The 24,514-nt window shown below is 61.7% G+C and overlaps 8 protein-coding genes across 8 annotated transcripts; 3 read left to right on the top strand and 5 right to left on the bottom strand.

The window, feature by feature from the left end:
* Positions 1-13: 13 nt before the first annotated feature.
* Positions 14-3,844, bottom strand: PAN0_009c3742 (uncharacterized protein; the record flags this gene model as incomplete). Its single annotated transcript, XM_014800702.1, has 1 exon — positions 14-3,844. One exon carries the CDS (start codon positions 3,842-3,844, stop codon positions 14-16), a length of 3,831 nt encoding a protein of 1,276 aa, XP_014656188.1.
* Positions 3,845-4,892: 1,048 nt separating this feature from the next.
* On the bottom strand, positions 4,893-7,487 carry PAN0_009c3741 (exocyst complex component sec6; the record flags this gene model as incomplete). The annotated part of the gene is made up of 1 exon (XM_014800701.1): positions 4,893-7,487. The coding sequence occupies one exon, from the start codon at positions 7,485-7,487 to the stop codon at positions 4,893-4,895; it is 2,595 nt and encodes an 864-aa protein (XP_014656187.1).
* Positions 7,488-7,918: 431 nt separating this feature from the next.
* PAN0_009c3740 (intermembrane space import and assembly protein 40) lies at positions 7,919-10,904 on the bottom strand (the record flags this gene model as incomplete). The annotated part of the gene is made up of 8 exons (XM_014800700.1): positions 7,919-8,309; positions 8,407-8,465; positions 8,548-8,574; positions 8,651-8,872; positions 8,964-9,210; positions 9,312-9,440; positions 9,685-10,787; positions 10,878-10,904. The coding sequence occupies 8 exons, from the start codon at positions 10,902-10,904 to the stop codon at positions 7,919-7,921; spliced, it is 2,205 nt and encodes a 734-aa protein (XP_014656186.1).
* Positions 10,905-10,968: 64 nt separating this feature from the next.
* PAN0_009d3739 (protease IV sppA) lies at positions 10,969-13,839 on the top strand (the record flags this gene model as incomplete). The annotated part of the gene is made up of 1 exon (XM_014800699.1): positions 10,969-13,839. One exon carries the CDS (start codon positions 10,969-10,971, stop codon positions 13,837-13,839), a length of 2,871 nt encoding a protein of 956 aa, XP_014656185.1.
* A 431-nt stretch (positions 13,840-14,270) lies between these two features.
* PAN0_009d3738 (molybdenum cofactor sulfurase) lies at positions 14,271-17,045 on the top strand (the record flags this gene model as incomplete). Its single annotated transcript, XM_014800698.1, has 1 exon — positions 14,271-17,045. The coding sequence occupies one exon, from the start codon at positions 14,271-14,273 to the stop codon at positions 17,043-17,045; it is 2,775 nt and encodes a 924-aa protein (XP_014656184.1).
* A 101-nt stretch (positions 17,046-17,146) lies between these two features.
* On the bottom strand, positions 17,147-17,635 carry PAN0_009c3737 (uncharacterized protein; the record flags this gene model as incomplete). Its single annotated transcript, XM_014800697.1, has 1 exon — positions 17,147-17,635. The coding sequence occupies one exon, from the start codon at positions 17,633-17,635 to the stop codon at positions 17,147-17,149; it is 489 nt and encodes a 162-aa protein (XP_014656183.1).
* Positions 17,636-18,069: 434 nt separating this feature from the next.
* PAN0_009d3736 (uncharacterized protein) lies at positions 18,070-19,941 on the top strand (the record flags this gene model as incomplete). Its single annotated transcript, XM_014800696.1, has 1 exon — positions 18,070-19,941. The coding sequence occupies one exon, from the start codon at positions 18,070-18,072 to the stop codon at positions 19,939-19,941; it is 1,872 nt and encodes a 623-aa protein (XP_014656182.1).
* A 218-nt stretch (positions 19,942-20,159) lies between these two features.
* PAN0_009c3735 (ARM repeat-containing protein) lies at positions 20,160-24,245 on the bottom strand (the record flags this gene model as incomplete). Its single annotated transcript, XM_014800695.1, has 1 exon — positions 20,160-24,245. The coding sequence occupies one exon, from the start codon at positions 24,243-24,245 to the stop codon at positions 20,160-20,162; it is 4,086 nt and encodes a 1,361-aa protein (XP_014656181.1).
* Positions 24,246-24,514: the final 269 nt, after the last annotated feature.

Genomic DNA, 24,514 nt, shown 5'->3' with positions numbered 1-24,514 from the left:
TCCATTGCTAGTTTCACTGTGTTGCAGTGGCCGCCGGTGCTGCTGGGGCTGGTGCTGGGGCTGGTGCGGAGGGGGCATAGGCTGCAGGCTGCTGCATTTGAACCGCACTCGTGGTCATACCGTTGAGCGCCTCCATGTACGAGTTGGTAAAGTTGGCCCACGACAGTGCATCTTCCGACGCCAACGGCATCGCGCCCCAGTACGACGTGTCGTGCAGCTTGAGATACGCCGTTGGATCCACACTCACCGCTGCGCCCCCAGTCTGCGGCTCACCCATTGGGGCTGTGGATCCTGCGCCGAGAGTTGTATCGAACATCCCCACCGCCCCCGCCCCCGCACCTGCGCCTGGGCCGGGTTGCCCTGCGGAGGGATTGAGACTGGCTGGATTCGGGGTGGGCACGCGCGATGGCCACGTGTACATCAGGCCCTGACCCTGGTTCTGCGACTGGAACTGCGCCAACAGGTCGTCCTGAATCGCCGGTGGGATCTGGTAGCTCGCTCGCGAGCGCGAGAGCGACATGGGCGCCCCGATCGGGCCTGGCACCGACAGCCCGCCCAGCTCGTCGCCAAACCCGGCGTGCTGTATCGCCTCGCTCGCTCCCACCGCCGCCGCACCCTCGTGCAGGCCACCTTCGTGCTGGGCGCCATCGCCCTGCACCTGCGTCGCTTTGCTCTCGGCCATCACCTCGAGCGCGTCCTTGGGCAAGTGGAGCGACGCAACACCCACCTCTCCCACCGCATCCTTGGCACCCGCACCGGCACCCGCCCCTGTCGCGCCGGACGGGCTATCGGCCCTACTCACCACCATGCTCGCATTCGTGCTCGCCTCTCGATGGCTCGGCAGCCCCGTCCCATCCAGATCCGCATCGATCCCGTGTCCGAGCTGCTCGAGGATCTTGAGGTGGTGCGTGGCGCTCTGCCAAGTGCCACTCATCCTCGACAGCCACGTCATAAACTTCCGCAGCCTTCGCTTGGCCTCGACCGCAACGCTCGCATCGGTCGAAGTGGTGTTGGCGATCTCAATCGTCGACGCCGTAAAGATGCAGTAGGTGAACGTCGACGAGAGCTTGCGCATGCCAAAGTTATTGTCGTACGCCGTGAGGATGTCGCAGATTTTGCCGACGGCGTCGGTGCAGATGCGATGCGAAGGCGGCAGGTCCGCGCGCGACGACTGCTTGAGGATGTACGGCCGGTGGAGGATGAGCTTGCACACCTGGAACCACAGGTGCTGCGAGAGCGTGTTGGGCAGCCGATGAGCCGGCTCTTCAAAGCGCAGTCGATGAGGCAGGTCGCGCTCCCATGCTTCTAGCATGCCGTGCAGCCGAATCAGTCGTGTTTCCCACTCGGGCGCTCCACCCTGTGCACCAGCAGCACCGCCGCCGCTCTCCTTGCCTGGATCTTCAGCGACCGCATCGCCGCCCTCTGCGCCCGGATCGGCATCTGGCCTCCGCACCTGCGTGTAGATCGCGGTGACCTGTTCGCAGATCTGCCCGAGCCGCACGCCGAAGCGCAGATGCGTCATGGCAGCAATGGGCGTCTTGAGCAGCATGTTGCGCGCGCGATCCTTGATGAGCGAGCTGTTGTTGGTGGTCTCAGCCCACGTCTCCTTCTCGTCCACCTCGTCGCTGTTGGGGAGCGGACAGTCGATCTCGGCCCATCGCAGCGTCACGGGTCGACCAAGCGAAGCAGACGAGGTCTTGTCGAGCAAAAATAGGCACCAAAAGATGCGGCGCCTCGCCTGCTCCTCGGCATGCGAAAAGTGAAGCCCCAGCACCGACGAGAAGTCGCGCTGGCGGTGCAGGCCCAGGTCGATCGACATGCGGCAGGCGGTGGAGAGATACGCCGACGCCTGGCTCGCGCGGCCGTTGCCGCCTTCGCGTAGCGCCATAAAGAAGAGCGACTGGATCGTCTCGAGGCTCGGCTCGTTGTTGGTCTTGACCAAGTAGTACTTGGCGCGCGCGAGGAAGATGTCGCCGAGATCGGCGGCGCTGAGCCGGCGCAGGCTGGTGCCGTCGCCGAGCTGTCCGGGACCCTGGCTGAAGCTGAGGTCCGAGGCAGTGCGCTCGACCCAGTCGGACTGGGTCGCCTCGGTGTCCTGCTCCGACACGCCGCATTCGCCCGAGTCCCAGGCGACGGCGGCGAGGGCACAGGCGGCGTTGTGCAGCATGGGATGGCGTTCAGCGTCGATCACGTTGAAGCCGGTGAGGCAGAGGGCAGGCTTGTAGAGCGCGGGCCAGATGGTCTGTACGATGCCCCAGAAGATGGTGAAGAGGCGCTCCTGGATGAGTGGCGGGATCTCGGGCTTGGTGAGCGAGACGCCGGGGCGGTCGACGCCGCTGCGCCTATCCTCGCCCGGTTCGACCCAGAGGAGCGGCTCGAGGTTGACGTCATCCGTCACGCCGTTGGGTGCGGGTGCAGTGGAGGTGGGTGCGCCCGTAGAAGCGAGCGGAGGCTTGCGGTCGCTATCACGGTCGCGCTGAAGCTGCAAGAGGGTGCCTTCGACGAGGAGCTGATTGTTGTCGCTCGTGTGGGACTGTCGAATGCCTGTGGGTATATTGGAGGCCGGCGGGTCCGCTAATGCGTCCGACTGAGGTGGGAAGCGTGGCTGAGCCGACCATACGGGTGCGGCTTGAGGCTGGACATGCGAAGACGCAGCGGCATTGGCGGGCATGAGCCGGTGATCTGCACGAGACGAGTCCGCTGCAGGGGCCGCGTACGGTGCGTGTGCAGGGTAGTGGGAAGTAGAAGCCGAGGGGCGAGTGTGTGAAGTCTGCGACTTGATAACTGGACGCGATGCACCCGAGCGGCTGGAGAGGGTGGAGTCGAAGGTATCGGAGCCGATGGAGAGTCTTCCGTAGTTTCCTGGCGAAGAGGACGACCTGTTGGAAGAGCGTGTGCCGAGAAAGTCGAGCGGAGGCAGTTTGCGGTCCGAGGCGCCAGGCGGAGGGCGGATGAAGCCAAGGCCGCTGCTGCTTCCGCGGTAGAAGGTCTCTGCGCGTGGCTTGTGCGGATAAGAGGAGCCGGCGGGGTCGTATCGATAGTGGTTGGGGCTGGAAGCACGGGGCGCGTAGCTGGGGCTACCGATGCTGCCGTCGTGGATGGACCCGGCGCCGGTGCGGTGGCTCTCGGTGCGGTAGCTTCCTTCGGGGGAGGCATGACCCGATCCGGGATAAGGGTCGGCGTGCATGTCGGACGAGTAGGGGTCGGATGCTGTCATCGGGGCGGCTGCTGAGGACGAGGGATAGTAGGGCTGCTGGGGCGGCTGCGGCGGCGGTAATGATGCATACTGGATCGAGTGCGGATGTGTTTGTGCGGAAGAGGGAGGRGGAGGAAAGCGGGACGACGACGCGATGGCACTGTTTGAGACCGGGAGAGGAGGAAGGCCGGAGCGAGACCAGTCGGCGTTGTCTGGATAGGCCGGTGGTGGTGGGCGCGAGAGTGAGACGGGTGTGGCGTCGGCAGTAGTGGACGCAGCTGCCGAGGGAGCCGAAGCGACGTAGTCGCGGGTGGACTGGATGGGCTGGGCGGCGGCTGCATCGTGGGCGTTCTTGCGCGGGACGGACGGGGCGGCGTGTGGATGTGCGTTTGCGTTTCGCTTTGCAGCCTTGCTGGTGCCGCGTGTGGAACCCTTGGGTGGGCCGCGCTTCTTGGGCTGGCCGTACTCGCAGACCTCGCCGGAGCGAATGCAAGTGATGCAAGGATGAGATCCGTCGCATTTGACTCTCTTGATGCCGCACGGGCGGCAGGCCTGCTGGATGCGTCTCTTCTTGAGGCCGCTCCTTGGCTGGTCGTCCTTGGCGTCTGCGCCCGTGGCAGACGGCGACAGGGCCTGGTTCTGCGCCATGATGGTTGATTTCCTTTGGTGTTGGCGGTGTTCGCGTCTAGAGTGATGGTGTGGCTAGGACAGGCGTGGCTGCATGGCGCGGTGCGGCAGTGGCATCGACACCCAGACGGAGCGGATGGAGGGTGATGTGGATGCCAGCGATGGCCGCGTCCGAGTCAGCAGCACGAGCGAGTTGGAACGGAGAGGTGGATGATGGTGGATGGCTTCCAAGATTCGAGGTGGGCCAGCCGACGGAAGTGTTGTCCTACTGCAATGCAATCGGCGTCACACGGCTATTGTGATTCCTTCATCCCTTTTTCCGACGGACGGCTTTCAGATGGAGAGCCGATGCTGCAGCTCGAGCCGGCAGCAGCGCAGTGTTCGGTTCGGGGCGAAGACTGACGGAATATTGGATTGCAAAGCCGCCTCTTTTGGGGGGCGCGTCTGTGCACCCACGTTTCGAGGCTTCGAATCAAAGCTGCGGGCGCCGAGATGCTTTACGCAGATTGTGGAGAGCTGTGCAGCGAGGTGCCTATTCTGAGCCAGATCTCTCCAGATCAGACCCACACTTTGTCACTTGACTGCGCTGCCCTGAGAAAAAAAGAAAAAAAGAAAAAGGTGGGGCGCCGCTGCACGTCGGTCACTTGACAAATTGAAAAGACAAAAAACCAAAAAAGAAAAGGAAAAAGAAAATGCACGAATTGGAGTGGAAATCCTCGGAACGGCCACTTTTCCGCCTCCTCCGTGCCGATTTCTCTCGCTCTCCAAGCAGTGACGCGACCGCCTTCTCACTGCGTCCTCGCTTGGCTCTTCGGCTACACTTCTCACAATCGCACAGCGTGCTTACCGATCCGCCCGCTCGCATCGCCGTCGCTCTCTGTTGCGCTTGCCCTTTCCATCTCCGCTCGGTACGGTTCTTTGCGCGCGCGCTCATTCAGCAATCGCACACCGGTCATTGTTGCAAAGGTGCGGTGCGCATTTCACCGTAGCGCCGACACGTGCAATCCGCATCGCCGGCGAATTATCGCAGGCTTGGGCTCGTTCACTTTTTCTGTGAGGGCTGGGTCGGTCACTCGCGCTCCTTGCTCTTCCAGCTAGCTAAAGCGCTCGCCGCCATGCCCGCGGCTCTCTCGGCGCCCAGATTGGCGAGCAGGCCGCTGCCAAAGCTCGAGCCGTACGCCTGGGCTACGCGGCTCATCACCGTCGGCCCACCGGTCTCGGGAACCACGTCGTTGAGCCCTTCGCTCTTGACCTTGCGGCGCGCGCTCTCCATGATGCCGTTGACATCGTCCTTCTTGAGATCGTCGCGCGCCCGCATGAGAGCCTCCAGGAATCCCAAGTGAGACCCATGCGCCTTGGCGAAACTCCAGTACGGCAGAAAGACCATCGTCGGCGACGAAGTGAGCATGCCCAGAATCGCATCGGCCACCTCGAACTTCTCCTGCACCTCCTCTTCCTTTTTGAAAGCGAGGAAGAGGGTTTTGGCGTCTTCGACGTCTTTGCGCATCTGATCGCCGGCTGCAGGCATGCGCAGTTTGCCGCTACCCACCCGTCGCAGTGCACCGATGTACGACACGAGGAAGCGGTCCATCATGTCGTCGCACAGCACGTCGAACAGGTTCGGGTTGAGCCGCTCGCTGTAGTCCGAAGTGTAGTCGCGCATCGTCTCGACAATGGTCGTCATGGTGCCCTCCGAGCACCATGCCGGGAAGCCAAAGAGCTCCTTGATCGCAGGCTGCAGATCCGCAAAGACCAGATCGACAAGCACCTGCGTGCACCGCTTCGACACGTCCAGGAAGCCGTTGAGTGCATTGTCCACCGCCTCCCTGATGCCCGCTTGGTACTTTTTGCTCACCATCGGCTCCAGCCGCGCGATGAGGGCCTCGGCATAGTCGGCCGACTTGAGCTCGTCGTTGGCCAATGCAATCACGTACTCCACCAGTCCACCCACCACATCCTCGGGCGTCTTGGCCTCGCGCTGCTTCTTGAACTCGCTCTCCAGCACGCGCAGCCACGTCGCCTGCGTAGAGTGCATCGCCTTGGCAGCATGATCCACCACCTTGGCCAACACGCTCGCCTGGCCCGAATCCGCTGCCACGTCCACCTGCTGGTTGACCATCTGGAACAGGATCGCCGCTCCCTGCAAGCCATACAGCCCCTCGTTGTCCTCCTCGGGCGCATTCTGCCGCGCCACAAACTCGCGCACCTCGTCCGACATGAGATTCGCCGTCCACTCGTCGATCTTGTTCGTGATGAGCCCCAGATAGTCGTCGATGATCGTCTGCTCCTTGCCACCCAACAGCGACGGCTCCAGCCACGCCTTGTCCGCACCGAGCTCCCTGGTCATCGTCTTGGTGTACTCCTGCGTAAACTGGTACAGCTCCAGCAGCGCACTCGCCTCCGGATCCGTCGCCAGGATGCGTTCGCGCAGAATAGCGCCCAGATGCTTGTGGTAGCTCCTGACAAACGTGCGCACGATCTTGTAGTCCGCCGGAAAGAGCGGCACCACCTCGGCCTCGACAAAGCGCAGATCGTCGTAGATCCAGTCCAGGTGCGTCAGGAACTCGAGACTCGTGCCGTCCGAGCCAAAGCGCGACCAGCACTCGTCAAACAGCTCCGCCGCAGACCGGTCGATCGCCTCGACGAATTTGGGCCGGTACAGCTTGATGACGCGCGCGTTGGCCACCACCGACCGGAACCGCGCCGCGCCCTCGAGGTTGGCGCGCTTGGCCAGACGGATCGCCGCCGCACGCTCGTCTTCACGCGACTCCTTCTCGATGATCTTGACCAGCTTCACCACCACTGCCGGGCGACCCTCGCGCACCAGATCCATCGTGCGTTCGGCCAGCGTCATGATGTACTCGTCAAACGCCCGGATGAGCCCATCGAGCGGTGCAAAGAACTCGGCCACCGTGCTGCGCACATCCGCCGAGCACGTGCGTGCGATCTGGAACGTCTCGTTGCGAAACGCCTCGAGCTGCGAAAGATGGAAATGCAGCGGCAGCAGATCGGTCGCCGGTCCCATGATGTCGTCCTGACCGCGCTGCAGCATGTCCGCCAGCGTCTCGATCTGCTCCGGAAGCGCATCGAGCTTCTCGAGCGTGCTCGTCGTCTGCACAAAGTTGCGGTGGATCTGCGAGACCTGGCTGATCACTCGGAACGAGCGATTCGCGTCGGTCGACTGCGGTCCCGAGCCTCCGTCGACGTCGGTATTGTTGTAGAGTGCTTCGACCTGTGCAAAAGCCTCCCGGATCGCCGCTACGTCTTGGCGTGTCGCCTGCAGCTTCAACAGTCCTTCGCGCGTCGCTTCCAGCTGCTCCTTGGCACCCAGCTTGAGCTTGGCCGACAGACTCGCCTGTTCCTTGAGCAGCTTCTTGCGCAGTGCTGCGATCTTGGCCATGTCGTCTGGTGACTTGAGGAACTCGGCGACAAGATTCGATGGCCCCGATCCCGCTGTCCCTGGCTGCGTGGCTGCAGAGAGTGCCGCCGACATGGCGACCGACGCCGCCTTTGGCGCTGACGATGCGGCCCCATGGCCGTGCGACGATGGTGCTGGCGAGGATGATAGTCCTGTACCGTTTCGCTGCGGTGTGCCGTTCCCTCGCGGGGTGAGAGATGCCGCCGACATGGCGGCGAGATGGTGTGATGGAATGGCAAAGCTCATTGTCGCGAGGCGTTCGCTCGGCGCATAGCAGTGTTATGCGACTTGCATGGGCGGAAAGGCTCGCGTTTGCAAGAACAAGGGGCGAAGTGCTGGTGCGCTGGCCTTTGTGTTCCCACGCTATTGCGAGTTGTCGATGTGCCCGCGGCCTGCGTGGAAGAAGGAGATGGTTGGTGAATCGCGTGGAGAGAGAGCAACATGCACACCTGCAGTCCATATCGAGGTCCGAGCGCGGCGCGAAAAAAATCGCCAAAATGTTACATCGTCAATCCCAGAGGGACCCTATAAAACGGCGTCGCTATGGTGTCGGTCGGCTTTGCGCACCTCATCTTCCTCAGCAAGCACTGCAATAGCACACACGTTCGGCAAGGACTTGGGTCTAGACTGGAAATCAGGGCAAAGATGTAGATGTCTACTTGGTCTAAGGGGTCGGGCTACGCTTCTTCGTCCAAGGTGGTCTTGCCGTACCTCTCTGCGATGTCTCGCACAATCTTGTCGATCTCCTCCTCTGCCTGACTTTTGAGCGTCGGAACCTGGGCTTCGATCTTCGACACCTCGTCTTCGTCCGAGTCTTCGGCTGTTTCCATGTCACTCTCCGCTTCCTCGTCGGAGGTGCGCACAGCAGGGGAGAGCGACTCGGCCTCGTCCACCTGCGTCTTGATCACGCGGATCATGTTGAACAGCCGGTGAAGCACGCGGTCCGAGACGAAGAGCAGCGCGTCCTTCTCTTCGAGTCTCTGCTTGAGTGCGTCGATCTCGCGCTCCACGTCCTCGCGAGACGAGTTCGAGAGCTGCAGCTCCAGTGTGCGCGCTGTTTGCTCTTGTCTGTGTCGAAGGGACGGCGTTCGATATGGAAAGAATGATCAGCTTGGGTCCATGCGATGATGCCGTACCTCAAGAAGGAAGAGGAAAGGGTACCTACTCAGCCGTCTTGAGTTTGTCCTGAAGAATGGCGAGCTCCTCGTCATGACGCTGCTGGATCTACGATCGAAGCGGGGAAAAGGCAGGATGTTTAGCGATACAGCTCGATCTTTGTCACGGAAATAGGCTGAATTATACTCACGGCTCGAAGGCTGTCAAGCTCTCGACTCTGTCATCAAATGGCAGTAAAAGCAAGAGGGTCAGTGTGACCGTCACATGGTCGCTTGCCGATCGGGCCTACTCACCTTCTCATCGAAAGCGAGCGCAATGTGTCGGAGCGAATGGGCGATACCGGAGCAGCTGAGCCTGTCCTCCAGATCGGCCTCGCTGAAGCTGCTGTCCATGGTCTTGGTGGTGCGACTCTGTGTTTCGCCTTCGCTCTTGCTGGTCGAGGAGTCGGAGAGCGGCTCGGTGTCGCTCGCCACCGAGTCATTGCCAAGCAGCTCGTCGCGGATCATGGCGGCTCGCTGCGTCAGGGACCCAGAATCAGAACTCCCATCGCTCGTAGTAGATGTTTCCGTATTGGGCGTTTGTGTACCTCCGACGCGCTCCCCACACCAAAGGCCAGAGTTCTGCATCGCGGTCTAGGTAGAAGAGTTCTTCGTACCCGGGCGGTCCCGGTTCCACTTGATCGTATTCCGGCAGTGGCTCGACTTCAGTGTCGGAAGTCCGGGTGGGAGGAGATGGGCAGACCTGCGGTTCGGAAACTTGAAGCGGCGGCTGAGACACAAGAGATCGGAGCTCAAGATAGAAACTGCCAGCTAACTTTACGGTGAACGCCGCTAAGATGCTGGTTAACCATGGACTGTTGAAGACTAGGCTGAGCAAGGTAAAGAATAAGGCGACATAGACAGGAAGAAGAAGGTATGGATAGGATGCCACAGGATGCTGAAATGTCGTCCCTACTATGAAAGCGAAGCACCACTGGTCGAGGGATTCAGCGACAGATATGCAGCGCTGAATGGCTGCGTCGAGCATCGGTGGCAAAGCAAAAGCGAGAGCGCAAAGAGCTCGAGCTGAACGGGGTGCGGATGTCTATATGAGTAGATTCGAAGCAAGCTCTTATGGCGCAGACTTTTGGTTTACATGAGAGAGGTGGGCGTGTGCGCAAAGGACGTGAATGCGCAGAGTCAAAGCGTGCGGAAGTGTGTAGTGAAGCGATGCGCAAGTGCAGCGCAGTGCGGAAACAAGGTTGGAGTAAAGTTCGTCTTAGACTTCATCACGGCCGCGCAGCTTCTGGAGCTAAAATCGGCGCCGACATGGCACGGAAGCGAATCACTTGTCGTCCTTGTCGTGCTTTTGCGCGTCCTTGGCGTCAGAAACCTTGTCGTCGTTCTTGGCGTCCGTCTGTGCCGACTGCTGTGCAGCCTCGGCCTCGTCCTTGTCGAACTGGGCGTTGGCGGCCTCATCGTCCTCGATCTCGTCCTTGTACACGTCCGGGTGTTCGCGGAAGCAGTCCTGCATGGCCTTGAACTTTTCGACGCAGTCGATTCCCTTGGGCTCCGCCTCGGAGTAGACAAAGCACGAGAAGGCCGCCTTGAACTGTTCGCCGCAGGGGCCGTGTGCCATGCCGCCGAGGCACGGGCAGTCCCAGTTGATCTCGCCGGTTTCGGGGTCGTATGCGGACTGCTGACCCGTCTGCTCCTCGGACTCCTCGACGGCCACCTCGATGGCGACGGGCGTCTCCTCGGCAGGTTCGACGTGCTCGTCGTGGGCAGCAGCAGGCGCGTGTCGGGCGTGGGCGTCGTCGTGGAGTGCAGCATCACCCTTGGACTTCTTGGGCTTCATGCGGTCCGACCATGCCTTGCGAGGCTCGCACTGGATAGGCGACGGACGCAGCGTGTAGACAGCAGCACCGATGCTGATTGCCGCAGCCGCAGCACCGAGAGTGGGGCTCGACCATGCGGACGAGCGCGAGGGACCAGCCGAAGCCTCGGTGGCAACACCGCGCGCGGCGGGTCGGAGGTTGCGTGCAGAGCGCTGCAGGGTTCGACCTGCAGATCGGACAAGAGTGTGACCGGAAAGCATGTTGAGCGTAGAGGTGCGGTGGCGAGATGTAGGTGTCGTCGGATGGAGGGACGGATGGAATCGATCCAGGGTCAAACTCGCCTCGCTTGCTTTGAACACTTCTGGCAGCTTTGCGTCTTCTTCCTGGCTCGACGAGCACAGAGTGGAGGTCGACTGTCCGACTGCGCTCTGCTGTGGCACTTTGTGCAATCCGGATCGGCCCGGCTGAGTCGATTTTTCGTTTTCTCGCTCAGCAGTCGACTCGCCCGTTTTCCTTCTCGAGCGTTCGCCTCCCTCCTTTTTTTGCATTCCCGGCTTGAGATCGAATCGGGAGGTGAGAACGCCTTCTGGATCTGCGATGCGCTCTCTCTCCACCTGGGGGCGGCAGCGGCACGCAAAAGATGATCTTCGCGACGGGTGTTGGACTCGTCAGCGCCTCGGCTTCAGCCAGCACAAAGGGCTCACGTAACCGCGCTTAGCCTTGACGAGCATCGCTTCAGCATCCTCATCTTTACACCACACTCCGTACAGAAAGTGCCCGCCCAAGCACACCACCATGTCGAGCTCGAGTGGGTCTTCTCCGCCGCCATCATCCGGCGGACCCGCCAAAGCGTCCACACGACATGCAGCGAATGGGACCATGTTCTCGTCGCTGCAGAAGCGCTTCCCGCGCACAGCCTTTGTGGCGCACAAGATCGCTTCCTCCCGCACCGGTCGCACCACCGCCAAGGCATGGTCCTACCGTCGATCGCTCCTCTTTGGCTTCTTCGCAACCTACACCGCCATCGGCTACCTCAAGCTCAGGCGCGACGCCTACCTCCGAGACCTGATCCACGACGACACCTACCTGGTCTGGAAGATCTACGACGGCTCCATCGTCGAGTCAAAGGGGCCACCATCCGTCAGCGCGCTCATCAATGCGCCTGCAGCAGGCGAGGAGGCACCGCGCGTCATGGAGATGTTCGAGGTCATCCGTGCACTCAAGTGGGCGCAGGCGGATCAGCGCATCAAGGGCATCTTTGCCGACTTTAGCGGCCTCCACCTTCCCTCGTCCGTCACGCCGAATCGGCTCGGACTCGCGCAGATCGAAGAGCTCATGCAGGCGGTCCACGAGTTCAAGATCGCCAAGAAGGAGCAGTTCGGCGACAAGGCAAAGCCATCCATCGCCTGGGCGGATACCTTCAACAGCCAGGGTCAGTATCTCTTGGCGTCGGCATTTGACGAGCTCTGGATTCAGCCTACCGGCTCAGTCCCACTTACGGGTCTTGGTGCGCAGATCCCTTTCTTCAAGAAGGTGCTCGACTACTTTGGCATCAAGGTGCTTGCGGAAGCAAGACGCGAGTACAAGTCCATGGTCTCCACCTTCAGCCGCGAGGAGTCGCTTCCAGCGCCTCAGATCCAGAACGAAGCCGAGCTACTCGGTGAGCTCAACCGTGGTCTCGTCCATGCCGTCGCTGTCAACCGATTCCCCGACGAGGATCCGGATGCCATGTCCGGCAAGCTCGAGGCGTGGATGAAGGAAGGTCCCTTCTCGGCACGCGAGGCAAAGGAGCTCGGTCTGATCAACGGCACGGCCTTCAAGAGAGAGATCGTCAAGCGCCTCATCGATCCAAAGCACGGCGGCAACGAAGAGGTCAAGTTCAAGTCACTCCACCACTACAACAAGGTCAACGACCGAACGCTCGAGCGCCAGCTCAAGGACGACGAAATCGTCGAGGTGGGCGTGGTCTACCTGCTCGGAGGCATCAGCTCTGCACCTGGCGAGTTCTCGACATCGTCCGTGCTCAAGGGTCTCAAAGAGGCAGCCGAGCACGAGGACATCAAGTCAATCGTTCTGCGCATCGACTCGGGAGGTGGAGACGTTGTGGCGAGCGAGTCGATCTGGGATGCGGTCCGCCGCGTGCGCGAAGACTACGGCAAGCCCGTCGTGGCGTCGTTCGGTAACGCTGCTGCCTCGGGCGGCTACTATGCAGCCAGTGCCGCTGATGCCATTCTGGCGTGCGAGAACACGGTGACGGGCTCCATCGGCGTCGCATCGCTGCGTCCCACCATCACACGCGCCTTTTTCGATCGCTTCAACGTGGGCATCCAGTCGTTTTTCACCGGGTCCACGTCTATGTCGACGCTGCACGAACTCGACGACGCACAGCGCGCCAAGTCGGCCAAGCACATCGACGAGATGTACAACGACTTCCTGCAGAAGGTCTGCGATGGCCGCAGTATCTCGCGCGACGTCGTCGAGAGCCTTGCCGGCGGACGAGTCATGACGGGACTCAGCGCCTGGGCTCGCTGCAACCCAGATGCCGAGGTGGAACAGGTTCAGGTGAACTCAACCGCCGGGTCTCAAGCTGCGACGCCTACTGCCGAGTCGGTCGTCGAGCTCAGACAAGATGCCGAGGCGGTCAAGGCTGCTGCAGACACGGAGGGCGCTAGTGGCGAGGTGCAGGAGTCGGTCAAGTCGGCCATCCGAAGGATCAAGGCAGTCAGCCTCACCAGCCAGTGGAGGACGCAGGAGGTGAGCGCGAGCAGCGGCAACAATACGATCATGATCGAGCGAGTGGGTGCCACACCCGCCCCGACTCCAGTCGCGGAGGCGGCTGATGGCCAAGCCGGCAGTGGCGATGGGGACAGCAACGGTATCTTGTCCGACCTGGTCGCCAAGGCGGAAGAAGCGCTTCTCGGCCGTGCCAGCGACATGTCCGCGACTACATCCGATGCGGCTTCCAAGCCACTAACCGGTACGGAAAAGCTCAAGAAGCGCATGGAGGAGGAGGAATCGCGACTGGCGGTGGCGGCTCACTCGGCTGCCGAGCAATCGCGCAAATCGCAGTCCGAGGCTGACGACGAAATCAAGACTGCCGGCGTCGCAGCTTCTGAAGCCTCCGCGGCCGATACCGCGGCCAAGCCGTACGGTAAGGGGCTTGTCGACTCGATTGGCGGTATCTGGGATTCAGCATACTACGCCATGACACTCGCTCTCCAGGCCGAGATCGAAGCCATGGTGACCAAGGACAACCTCACGCTCGAGCAAGCCACCGCCAAGATCCGTCCGAGTGCCAGCCGCGAAGTGACCGAGGACGGGACGCTTGCGCTCGCCACCGACCTGCGTCTGGTGCGCTTCCCCGAAGACAAGCCGTTCTGGAAAAAGGTGCAGGAGGTCAATGCCAAGGGTGACCAGCCGCAGCTCTCGCTTCTGCCCCGAGCCGTGACCAACACGGTGGCACTTATGCTTGAGGAGGCGGGGCAAAAGGCGGCGCGTGCAGCGGTCAGGATGATGATCGCTACGGCTGCCGATCCGAGTGGCATCGCAGCCGCGTTTGACGACCCCCAGCTTGCGCAGAAGCTGCGCGCGAATAACGGTCTCGGTGGTGGAAACACGCGTGGCAGAGCGCGTGCAGAGTATCCCCTGGCATCGCTGTTCAGCTAGACTCGTAGACAGAACATATTTCACGCCTCAATCAAGAGATACAGCCGACAGTGGACCGCGCATGTGATGCTGAGAGCGAAGAAAGCAGCCAGGTATGAACACGCAACTTTGAGGAATTTGTTAGGCCGTCGAATGGTGTCGGCTCAGCGTCCAAAAAATCTAGGGCTCGGCCAAGTCCGAAGGTGTGGGTGGCGAGGACCCCGGTTTGGATGCAGGTCGAGATGCGCCTATCTCGACCACACACCGCCAAGTTTGCTCCCTCGCCTCCCCCCGTCATCCTCGCCCTTCTTCGCCCTCTTACCTTCCCTTTCGCCCCGAATGATCACACGGACATGTATCGGTCTTGCTATCATTCTTGAAGGAACCGTTACAGTACGGTCCTGCGCATCCGCTGCCGATTTCCTCAACGACCAACAGCACCGTTCGCCAACATGTCGGTGCATTCGACCTCCTCGGCGTCGGCAGCCTCGATTTCGACGACGATGAGCTCATCAACTGTCGCGATAGGAGCTGCGACGCTATGCATAGCCTTACCGTATCTTTCGTCGCTGCTGGGATCACTCACCGCAGCTCAGCGCATTGCACTAGCTGTGCTCGTCTACTTGGCACTGTCTGCACGTTCGCAACACCGCTCCTCGAAGCGATTCCAGGTCCAACCTCCTGCATCCGCGGACAGGCACTCTCATCACCACTCCGAGCCAGCAACTAATGTCAGCTTGCGAACGGTGCATCCGTCTCGGACGAGGTCTTCTTGGCCATCGACCTCAGCGACACAAGGATCCACTACCGCACAGCAAGCTCTGGTGCCTCGAAAAGACGGCACTGTCGCGGAGAAGGTCGAGTTCGTCCGTAGTGAGCAATGTCCACAACTGGCCGATGCATGCTATCTCGATGCAGCAGCAGCTCCTCCTTTCCCCACCGGCCTTGTGCAGGCGGTCGCCGAGGATGTCTCGTCGAAACTGCTGTCGAACCCGCATTCAAAGTCGCCCTCGGCGATTGCGACCGCGGACCACATCACAGCGACTCGCATGCGGGTGATGCACGAGCTGTTTGGCATTCGAGACACCCACAACTGGCACCTCGTCTTCACAGCCGGCACGACGGCCAGCCTCAAGCTCGTGGCCGAATCTATCGACTGGGCATCGCTGCAAAGCTCATCCGACCCACACGCTCGTTTTTCGTACCTGCGTCAGAGCCATACGAGCGTGGTGGGCATGCGAGACCTCGCCGCCCGCGCTGGCGTTTCGAGCTCGACGTTCAGCGAAGAGGATGCAGACGCCGTGGCTGGGCAGGCAGGACTCGTGGCTTTGCCGCTGCAGTGCAACGCTACGGGCCGACGATACTTTGACCTCATGAAGCGCATTTGCCGAACCAAGGCCGACGGATCGCTGGTGCTGTTGGACGCCGCATCGTACCTCTCCTCATCGACCCGACTATATTTGTCACAGCTGCACGCCGACGAGCTGCCGGACATGGTGGCCTTCTCGTTCTACAAGATCTTTGGCTATCCAACCGGCATTGGCGGGCTGCTCGTCAAGGCCTCAGCTGCACCCCACCTCGGCGGCAAGACGTACTTCGGTGGCGGTACCGTCGACGCGATCCTCGCCGAGAGTGCGTGGACCAAGCCACGGCGCGAGTTCGAAGCGCGCTTCGAGGACGGCACGGTGAACGTACACGGTATCCTCGCCGTGAACAGGGCGCTGGACTACTATGCGCAGAGCTTCGGCGCGTGGGATGCACGACGAGAGTACGTGGCCGGTCTGAGCGACAAGCTGGTCTCGGCACTGACGGGGTTGCGGCATGGCAACGGCAATGCTGTTGTGCGGATGTATCGGGATGCAGACGTGCGTGCAGAAGGGTTCGGACCGATCGTCAACTTTAACCTGCTTACGGCAACGGGTGCGATCGTTCCGCCGCAAGAGGTGGATCGTCTGGCGAGTATCAGCAATATCCACATGCGCATGGGGCGACACTGCAATCCGGGGTTCGTCACGACGCATCTGGGCATCCCTGCGTTGCGGCTCCAGCAAGAGTATGCGGAAGGTGCTGGATGCGACGATGCTGGCGACGCAGCACTGGAGGGGGGTTTGGTATCGGCGTCGGTGCGCGCGAGCCTGTGCCTGCTCAATACGGAGGAAGACGTGGAGCGTCTGGTGGGGTTCGTTGCGCGCTTCTTCCTCTCGCCGCATCCGGCTCCTACGCTCGCACCGAGCGTACAGGCTCAGAGAGGGCTGCAGAGGCGGTTCGAGCTGGCGAGCATCACGGTGTATCCGATCAAGTCGTGCGCGGGGCAGGAGCTTGCGCGTGGCGAGGCATGGCAGCTCACCCCGCACGGGCTCCAATTCGACCGCGAATGGATCGTCATGAATCTCGCCAATGGCAAGACGCTCAGCCAGAAACGCTTTCCCAAGATGGCGCTCATCCGGCCGCGCATCGACACGCATACCCGGCAGTTGGTCATCACCATTGCCGGCACGTCCTCGCGCTTTGCGGTGTCATTCGATGATGATGGGCAGTATAGCGACTCGAAGGGTCAGGCAACGCAAGTGTGTGGAGCGGAGATCTGGCCACGCGCACACACGAGTCCAGCGCTGCGGAGCATGCTTAGCGAGTTGCTGGGCGTATCGTGTACGCTGGCAAGACAAGCCAGTGGCATCAGCAGACACTCGAAGCTCCCCACCGCCACGAGCAAGGTGCCGTTGATCTTTAGCAACGAGTCGCCGTTCCTGCTGATCAACTCGGCCTCGGTAGCGCGTGTGGGCGAGTGGATGCATGCAGCCGCCCACCCGGGCACGGAAGATCTAGCTTCCGATTCGGGCTACTCGTCTGCATCCCACTCCACCGACCCGACGCCGACCAGCGCACAAGCAGCAAGTTTCCGTGCCAACTTCATGATCTCCTCGGCGGATGGTAAAGAGGGCAAGGACGCTTTTGTCGAAGATGGCTTGTCGAGGGTCGTGATCGGGGGTAAGCATGTTTTCGGCGTGCTGGGCGAGTGCAGACGATGCCAGATGGTGTGTGTGGATCAAAAGACGGGCCAAGTCAAGCCACAGACACTCAAGACCCTCGCAAGGTGGAGGAGAAACGCACGGGGTCGAATCATCTTTGGCTCGCACCTGGCTTGGCTCCCCGACTTGGCACCGTCGGCAGCCGCGCCGGACGAGGCCAACCAGGTCTGGGTCGGCATGGACGTGATCGCATCTTAGCTCCCAATTCAAGCCGACAGTCATCTGTGTATTGCTGTGTGATTGTGATGTCGAAGTGAGGTTGATAGTGTACAAGGCTCGATGGAGGTGGGTGTACGACGCTAGAAGGGCCAGTACCAGCGCTTCTTTGGCTGCCTTTGTCCTGGTTCCGACGCTGCTGTGGACGGGGCAAGCTTTTGGGTGGCGTGATCTACCTTTTCAGCCAAGCTTCTTGCGGTGCCTTCGAGCGAGCCTGCGTGTTGGTTCATGAGCTTGGTCTGCTCGTCGCGGTCGAGCACGTTCCAGAGGAGGTGGAGGCCAAAGTACGCCGTGCTGCCGTACGCCAGAATGCGCAGCAGCGCCGGGAAGAGCTGGCTGTAGAGCGAGGCGTGGCGAGCCGAAGCTCCGGTCGGATTTCGTGCACGTTCCGCCTTCCGCGCCGCTTTGTTGGCCAGGTACTGCTCGGCCTCGTTGAGTTCGTGTTGCGGAGGAGGAGGTGGTGGTTGGGCGTGTAGGCGGTGCTGTGTGGTGTATAGAGGACGCACAAGCGGGACAAGGCCCAGGTTGCGTCTTGGTGCAGCGAGTGCCAGCCGTGAAGTTATAAGCAGCATGACGGGTGGATGTTCGGCTCGCAAGATGGATGGCAGAGGGGAGGAAGTCAAGCCGTTCCAGGTGAGAGAAGGTGTTGGATGTCCGTGCAGCTGAGGGCGCGTAGTGGATCGAGTTTGATGGCGAATCGGCGTTCTTTGCGGTCCGAATCGGCGATGGTCGCGTGGGGCTTTGCTGTATGCGAAGCGAATCCGCCCAAACGCGACTCGGCAGCCATGAAATCACGCCGCCCTCCTCCCTCTTAGCCATTCACATCTCTCCCACCTGCTCGCGTTCGCAACGCCATATACCCACCCACACCATCATCGACCCCGCAATCGAACTTTGACTCGCGTTCTTCCTCAACTGGTCGCCGATCTGACCCGCGACATGCTACACGCGCACACAACAACCTTGGCGTGAATCAACACAAAAGCGACACGCATCCATCGAAAGAATGGCGCCAGCAGTCGAGGGCAGGATGATCGACCCAGCGCCAGCACCAACCAGACCGCGTGGCAGACCACGCAAGGTTCAGCCCGAGATCGACCCTAGCCAGCCCTTGCATCCGTGGGCGAGCGCATCCAAGCCAGCAACGTCACGGCAGCCTTTGGAAGCACAACAGCCGCGCATGCAGCGACCGATGCCGCAAGTCGTAGTGCCCGCCTATGCATCCCAACAGCCCGCTTCCTACGGTCCACAACAGCATGCAGCTGCTCTTTCGGCCCCTGCGTACTATGCGCGACCACCAGCTGTTGCGGCACACCTCAACTACGCAATGCCAGCACCACCGCCAGCACCCGTCCAAGCTCAGCCTTATCCTCAGCTGGACGCTGTGCCGAGAAAGAAATTGCCAACACGTGCGGATCTCGACTTTTTGCTCGGTGGACGATCGGGTTCAAGAGCTCGCTCCTCGACTCCGAATCCTGCAGCCGCAACGACACGCTTCACCCCTGCACCATCCGCCGCACCGACCATGAGGCAAGCGTCGGCGGCCCCACCGCACCACCCAAATGACGTGTATACACATGCACAGACTTCTCTCGCCGGCTCAAGTCGCGTGCCAGCTCCTTCTCATGGCGCATATGCGGCGCACTCGTACAGCGCAGTCTCAGCGCCATCAGCTCCACAGCCTCCACAGATCCATTCTGCAGCACAGGCCGGACCGTACACACACGCAGACGACCCGATGATGGGCGCACCGGAAGACGACGACGACGGACTTGCTCTCGGTGCAGAAGCAGTGATGGAGTCCGACCACAATGGCGACTCGTCGGACGCCGACGTCGAAGACGAGCTGCAGCCGCGAGACCTCGACGACCCCAACGACGCTGATTTCCGCCCCAACGCCGCTGGTCGACGTGTCATGACCAAGCGGCGCACTCGCGTCTCGCAGGCGGCGCGGCAGAGCCAGACGAGCGCGAGTAGCGTCGGCAAGGTGCCCGGCAGCGCCACCAAGCGCGCTCTCTCCAGCCAGGACTCGCCCGTCCAGAAGCGACGCGGGCGTCCGCCCAAGGAGGAGTACACGCCCGAGATGATGGAGCGCATCAAGGTGGCCAACGAGATCCTCGCCACCGCCACCACCACCAACGGCAAGATCCGGCTCAGCTCGATCATCGACAAGCGCACGCGGCGCGAGCTGTCGCCCGAGATGCGCGAGGTGATTCTGCGCGCGCGCAACACGCAGCTCCAGCGCGAGCGGCGCGATAAGCTGCGCGAACAGGGCCTGCTGGGTCCGGCGCGCCCGCCTCGCGAGAACCGCGGCGCCTCGGAGGCGGGCAAGCCCGAGAGCGCGGACGCAAGCAAGGCCAGGGTCAAGAGGAGGTACGTGCGGCGCAGCGATGCGCGCGGGGACGAGGAGGCGGATGCGGCTAGTGGATCTGCCATCGTGGCGCGCGCAAGGGGCAAGGTGTCCGAATGGATCAAGACCATCAGCAGCGATGCCGAGCCCAGTGGCGGATCCGTGACAGGCGTCGAGGTGCCGCCTGCGAGCAAGAGCGACGCAACTCTGCGCGGGGAAGCTGGACCGGTATCACAGCCCGCAGAGACGGCGCAGCCGGTTCAAGCTGAGGACGCGCAGCCAGAAGTCGAGACCCCAAAAGACGCCCAAGCAGAGGTCACACAGCCAGCAGACGCAGCAGCAGATCCCACACGGCCTGCAGACGAACAGCCAGACGATACGTTTGCGCGCTTCGCCACGGTCACGGGCCACGACGCTGCGATGCACGCCGAGCCTGCGGACGCCGCTGAGCCCGCACTCGACTCGGCAGCCGCTGATGCTGCACCGGCGACGGCGGTACCGGGCGACGAGTACTACTTTTCCACCTAATCCCGCGCACACACACACACACACACACACACACACACACACACACACACACACACACACACACACACACACACACACACACACACACACACACACACACACACACACACACACACACACACACACACACACACACACACTTACTTTTTAATCTCATTCTGCGCAATCCTTGCCTGGGGTCAGCTGTTTTCTATCATTGGCATGTTGGCGGTGTGGGGCTATGTTTCAGCGACGGCGAACCAGGCGTCGCGGGCGTCTACGGCCGCGGTGCGAACGGCACGCACTGGATCGTCGATCCCGGCGTTGGTGTGCGCGAGTTTCTTGAGCACGACGTTGCGGAGAGGGTGCAGGTGGTGGTGTTCCAACCCGCCCGTCTGGGTCGACACATCTTCTGCACTGTCAGTTCGGGCGGCTAGACTCGACAGAGTGCGCAGCGCCGCAATTCGCGTACTGGGTGGCGAGTGGGTGCCTGGCTCGATGTTCGCCAGAAGTTTGGCCGTGATGGCGGAAAGATGGCCGACAATAAGCTTTGTTGGGTTGAATCCATCTTGAGGTGCGGGGATCTTCTTGCCCACCTCGCTAGCGACCGTGAGTGCATTGGCAGCGGCAGAACGAGCTTTGGAATCGGGCAGTTCAAGAGCCTGGATGAGCAGCGGGAACAAACCCTCCAATCTTTCCACCAGCATGCTCGGTGGGAGTGAGGGCAACAACCCCGCGAGCGAAACAAGGTAGATCGTCTTGGCATCTACAGTGTCGGTGGCATGGTGGCAGTGATCCCCATGCACATGGTGTGAATGCTTCGACGCCGCCGCGTACGACTCGAGCAAGCGTGGCAGGACAAACGAAAACAGCTTCTGCTTCCACAACAGCCGCACCGTAAACCCGTTCTCCTTGGTCGAGATTCCGTCCTCGGCAACACCCACGATCGTCGACAAATCCCTCGCTGCTGCCCGAGCGAACTTCCAGTCCATCGAACGGCCCGCGCCGGATGACTGCACAAGCTGGCCCGACGAAACGACGGCGCCAGAGACATCGTCAAAGATCTCGATGAGCACGCGGTTGAGCATGGCTTCGGCGAGCTTGGACGACTTGACTACGAGTGCGCGCGTCAGCCACATCCAAACCTGCAGTGCCACTCGCCGCGTCCCCGTCTGCCCGGTGGTCTTGATGTTCTGCCCCCAAAAGTCGTCGAGCAGCGTCAGGAACGCAGGCTGCGTCTCGTCGATAAACTTGTTCACGAGTGCCGCGGCTGCCCAGTATGCGCTGTTGAGCTGCAGAGCCTGCGACGCCTTGTACACGGCATCGTCGCTACCGGCATTGCTGGCGACAGTGCGTAGCGTCCAATCGAGCAAGCATGCCAGGGAGGCCAACGCAGCCTCGTGCCGCGAGCCGACGCTCTCGGACGCGGATCCTAGCTGCACCGCTCCCGCTGCGGGCGCAGAGGCCACCACGGCAGCCGACAGAAGTGCAACTGCATTGCGACTCGCTACCGCAACCACGTTGCTCGCACCGTCCGTCGAGAACGGCGCAAACGACCGAGCCAGAGTCGACCCGGACGAAATCAGCGATTCTCCGGCCGAGCCCGAGGCAGCATCGACAAACGGCGCCTGACCGCGCACAAACGTCTTGTTGAGACTCGCCAGCAGCTCGAGCTGACGATTGGCATCGAGCAGCTTGACGAACGTGCCGAGCAGTGCGGCCGTATCCGCCACCACGGCCGGATGGGCCGCAATGCTGAGCTGTCCCGTCGCACTCGCCGCTTCGAGCCCCGAAAGCGTCAAGCTCACCAGACGCGATGGCAGCGTCTGCGCGTACTTGGCCAGGTCGCGGTGCGCGTTCTGCCGCTTGAGATCCACCATGGTCTGCAGCGTCAGGATCAGGCCGCGTGCATAGCCCAGATTGGCTTCCTGCAGAACACGCGCCTGCACCTGCACCGTCGTCGCATCCTTGCCCTCTTCGTTCTCGACACTCGTCGTCGGCCGGGCACTCGGACGACAGCATAGCTCGAGCTTGGTGAACAGCTTCACCACCACGGCCTCAAAGAGGAACGGCGCCACGCACAGGCGCGAGAGCGCGCTCAGGCTGCGACGAATGTTGGCCTTGGCCAGGTCGAGCTCGGCCTCGATCTCGTCGACTGCGCTTCCGGCACTGCGCTCCTCGGGGTTGCCGACGGGCTCGATGCGGTCCGGCAGCTTCTCGAGCAAGACGGGCAGGACGACCTGTTCGATGACGCGTGCGGTGGGATTGGCAGCCGCGAGCGTGTTGGCAGTGCGTTCGTTGGAGATCACCTCGATCGCACACAGCGCTTCCTCCCTCACATCGTCGCCGACGGACGAGACGAGCAGCGACGCCACTTCGCGCGTGAGGAAGCTCAGCTCGTCAAAGTCCAGCAGCGCCTTGTTCGACTTGGTGCCCACAGCTGCCGCAGTGCCGTCGGCCGGCGAGACGCTGTTGCTGCTGAGGATCGAGATGGACACGACCGACGAAAAGACGAGCATGGCCGAGCGACGGTACGACGTCGAACGAAGGCCGTTCGAAAGGCAGTTGAGCAGGTCAGAGATGAACGGATCCAGCGGTCGGTTGTCGCCCGCATACGAGCGCTCGATCGCACTGGCGGGCAGCAGCTGACCCGATCCGATCTCGCTCGCTGCGCCCTCGCCATGTCCCCGGACATGCGCCTTGGCGTCAACAGCAGCCTGGTTCTTGGCCAGCTCGGCGTGGCGGTACACCTTTGCCACCACCTCGAGAAGCTCGCCAATACCGGCGAGGATGGGTGTACGCTGCGCAAGGTCTTCGGGATCGGCAAACATCTTGATCATCTGGTCCATGAATCCATACACTGCGAGGTAGGCGGTGCTGGCCGAGGCACGAACCAGGCACGAGAGCACCTTGATGCCTGCCTTTGCGAGCGACTTGCCCGGCTCCTCGAGCTCGACGAGACAGTCATGAACCATTTTGGGCGCAACACCCTCGGGCGGGTCAACTCCGTGGTACAGGACATGGAGGAGCACAGTGAGCGTGTCGACGGCCAGGTCTCCCGTCTCGTCGTCGGTGGCATGGAAGATCTCGATCTTGAGGCCTTCCCAGAGCTTGGCGGCGTTGGCGAGTGCAGCGGCGCGGCCGTAGACAGGCATCGCAGCGATGAGGGTGCGCAGCGTGTCGAGCTTGGCGGGACCACCGGCCGCGCTGAGTTTCTCGAGGAGGAGTGGGTAGCCGAAAGGTGCCATGGCGGGCGAGGCAGAAATGGCAGCGCGCAGCGCGACTTTGAGGTCGTCCGAGGTGATGCCATACGGATCGTCGGGTGGCGGACGGAAGGTGATGGGGAAGTAGCAAAAGGTGATGTCGAAGAACTTTTCGGTCATCTCGCGATCCATGACCCACTCGGTGAGGAGCACCTTGTCGACGCCAAACAGTACCATGAGGTTGCGTGGATCCTTTTCACCCTGAACCATCTTGACGTAGCCCTGAAGAAAGTCCTTGCCCTCGCACGTTTCGGACTGGGAGGCAGCAATGCCAGACTGCCCCGCCTCGGGCTTCTCCGCAGACTCGTCGAGGTCCATCGCAGCGGGCGGAGAGGCTGCCGAGGCCTGCTGTGGTGGATCGGAGGATGCAGAGGCAGCAGAGGACGAGCGGAAGGTCTTGAGCGCGTCCCTGTGATGTGCGATCAGGCTGTCCAGGAGACGATAGATGATGAAACGAAGGCTTTGTGGGTGGTTTGTGGCGACAACGTGGGAGAAGAGAGCTTCGGCGACGGCGTGCGCCTGCTCCTGGCCGAAGCCCTTGACAGGTGCTGGCTCGGACGAGGCCGCGGGTGCCGCGGGTGCCTTGCACGCACTGAGCACGGATAGCGCCTTGAGAGAGCTGACAAGCATGGCGCTTCCTTGCAGCGTCTTTTGCTCTGCCTCGTTCCTGCGTGCGCGGGGCGCGGATTCAGGGAGCACCTCGGGCGCCTTTGCGGAGCGCACAAAGTTGTCGGAGATGATGACGCCGTCGGCGATCTTGTCGGCAAAGAAGGAGGAGAGGGTGCGCACGGCCTGGATTGTGAAGATGCCACTGAGCGGCTGGTGCGTTTCCGACTGGGGAGGTGGCGTGTCCGGGTCGAGGAAGTGGCATGTGAGATCGGACAGAAGTTGGACAGCTCTTGTCCTGGTCTCTTCGTCTTCGGAGGTAAGATATTCACCGAGCAGACGTACGACACCTAGAAGAGAGACTGCTCCCGTCGCCAGATCATCTACGAGCGATGGGGGCAGCTGTTGGAAGGAGCCGACCATGAAGGCCCGGACGGCCTGTGCCGGATCCGACATGGTGTGATGGAGTTTCCGTTTCGACGCCTTTCCTTTGTCCTTATGAGCGCTGCGCTGGAGTGGCGTAAAAGCGATCTGTGGACGGATCGAGTCGGCTGGATGTCGAGAGAGAAAAGATAGCGAAGGGAGAAGACGTGCTTAGTTGAGAAGGACGGCTCGCACTGACTCACACTCGAGCTCTCGGCGGCCTCTGACTGGCTGAAAACTCCACCTCGCCGGTCTTCAACCTTCGCCTCGAAATTTTGAGATGGGGTCGAGCAGCGGTCGGT

This window comes from Moesziomyces antarcticus (genome assembly GCF_000747765.1).
Source record: "Moesziomyces antarcticus DNA, scaffold: scaffold_v10009, strain JCM 10317, whole genome shotgun sequence".
Lineage (NCBI taxonomy): Eukaryota > Fungi > Basidiomycota > Ustilaginomycetes > Ustilaginales > Ustilaginaceae > Moesziomyces > Moesziomyces antarcticus.
This window is presented reverse-complemented; position numbering and strand designations above follow the sequence as displayed.